This window comes from Sinocyclocheilus rhinocerous, unplaced genomic scaffold (assembly GCF_001515625.1).
Source record: "Sinocyclocheilus rhinocerous isolate Xijiao unplaced genomic scaffold, SAMN03320098_v1.1 scaffold1862, whole genome shotgun sequence".
NCBI lineage: Eukaryota > Metazoa > Chordata > Actinopteri > Cypriniformes > Cyprinidae > Sinocyclocheilus > Sinocyclocheilus rhinocerous.
Genome location: NW_015653470.1, coordinates 469,565 through 471,639, shown reverse-complemented (window position 1 = coordinate 471,639; position 2,075 = coordinate 469,565). Strand labels below are relative to the sequence as shown.

The 2,075-nt window shown below is 28.1% G+C and overlaps 1 protein-coding gene across 1 annotated transcript in view; it reads left to right on the top strand.

Moving 5' to 3' along the window:
* Positions 1–2,075, top strand: part of LOC107716052 (1-phosphatidylinositol 4,5-bisphosphate phosphodiesterase beta-2-like) — a 40,987-nt gene that overhangs the window by 14,362 nt on the left and 24,550 nt on the right. Inside the window, exon 16 of the mRNA XM_016522371.1 lies at positions 948–1,044. Coding sequence (XP_016377857.1) covers positions 948–1,044 — 97 coding nt within the window. The remainder of the gene's footprint in view (positions 1–947; positions 1,045–2,075) is intronic.

The window sequence follows — 2,075 nt, the reverse complement described above, 5'->3', positions numbered from 1 at the left end:
GGCCAAATATTGTCCTATCCTAACAAACCATACATCAATGGAAAGCTTATTTATTCAGCTTTCAGAGGACGTATAAATCTCAATTTCAAAAAATTGACACTTAAGACTGGTTTTGTGGTCCAGGGTCACATATTTCTAACTTCTGGCCTCTTTTGAGGGACTTTTGAGGCTGATAATAATAAGATTGAAGGTCCAAATCCCAGAAATTCAAGAAATGCACATTTTAAAACCAAATGAAGTCTCTTCTGCTCACCAAGGCTGTGTTTATTTGACCAAAATAAAGTAAATTCAGTAAAAACAGTGAAATATTATTACAATTCAAAATAGCTGTTTTCTGTGTAAATATGTATTAACCTGTAATTTATTCCTGTGATCAAACCTGTATTTTCAGCATCATTACTCCAGTCTTCAGTGCGATATTATCATGCGCTCTTTCACAGCATGATTCAATCTCTTACCGTGCATTTAGAATGCTCACAAAATTCAAGATATGGGGGCAGAAAATGTATATATTTATATCATTTCATATAGTCAATCAATATCGCACGAAGAGTGCCGTTTTTTTTTCCCCTCCAAAAATCAGCATGATTACAAATGTATTTTTCAAATGTTTCAAATGTTGTTTTTTACAACAGTTCGATAAACAAGAAGAAGTTAATCAAGAGACAACATTGCTCTATTTTGACAACAATAATAATTCCAAACAGCCACAGCACTGTTTTTGTCTTTACTGTCACTTTTGGAAAAATTGTAATGCATCCTTGCTGAATAAAAGTATTAATGTTTGCATGCATATTTTTGAAGAGTAGTGTATGCGGCCGTGAAACTGTGAAACATGTTGTAAAGACACTCCAAGCTGCTTTTGAAAAGTAATAGTTTGCTACATAATGACTTCTCTTTATGAACCAACATCTGTTGAGTCTCTATACTTTGTCATTTCCTCTCAGGGAACCGCTGGACAGGAAGTGACAGCGTATGAAGAGATGTCAGCTCTGGTCAACTACGTGCAGCCCAACAAATTCATCTCTTTTGAGAACGCAGCCAGTGAGTTCAGAGCGGATTTTCTTGATGCGCTCATATGTGTGATGATTCTGATGAATATATAATAAATGCACCTGAAACCTCCTCTTATGCAATATTACCCAATAAATATAATGCACTTTTTTGCAAATGATTCCCATTTGAGCTATAAATATGCAAAATCAAATGTATAAACCAATCAAATGTAGTAAAACCCTTATGTTTACCTAGTAACACTTTCCAATAGTTTCGTTTGTTAACATTAGTAATTGCATTAGCTAACATGAACTACAACGAGCAATATATTTTATTAATATTTGTTGATATTAGTTAAAAATACAGTTCTTAATTGTTCCTGTTAGCATTAAGTGATGTTAACATACACCATTTGATTTTTATTTATATTATTTATATGATTTTATAGATTTTTATATTTACATTTTATTTATATTGTATGCTTTTCATTAGTTCAAGCTTTAAGGGCTGCGGATTTGCGCCAGAAATAAAATGTAGATGGTTTGATGTTTGAAAAATGGAGAAATTAAAAAGAAAATAATTTTACAAGTAATGTAAAATAAAATAATTATTATTATATTATTTTTCTTAAATGCTAAATTTTCTTGTTTTACAGTGAAATAGAACAATAGTTTTTATTTAGCAATTTTTATATCGTTATTTAATAATAATAATAATAATTGTAATTCACCCAGAAAGAATAAAATCATAATAAAAGTTTGATGGTTTAACGTTTAAAATGAATACATTAAGACAGCCATATCTATTAATATTGTAATTTTACAGTAAAATAAAATTATTGTTATTATTATTCAATACTTGTTTTTTTTATTTGTAGTACAGTGGCATTAATGCAATATAAATATATTTCTTTATTAATTTGCTTAATTCTTATCATTTAAATAGTAATAAAATAAAACAAAAACATTTACTATTATTATTATTAATAATAATAGAATAAATTATTATTATTATTATTATTAATACAAGAAGTTGATATAACTATAAAAAGTAATATTTTAATTTTCCTATTGTTTTAT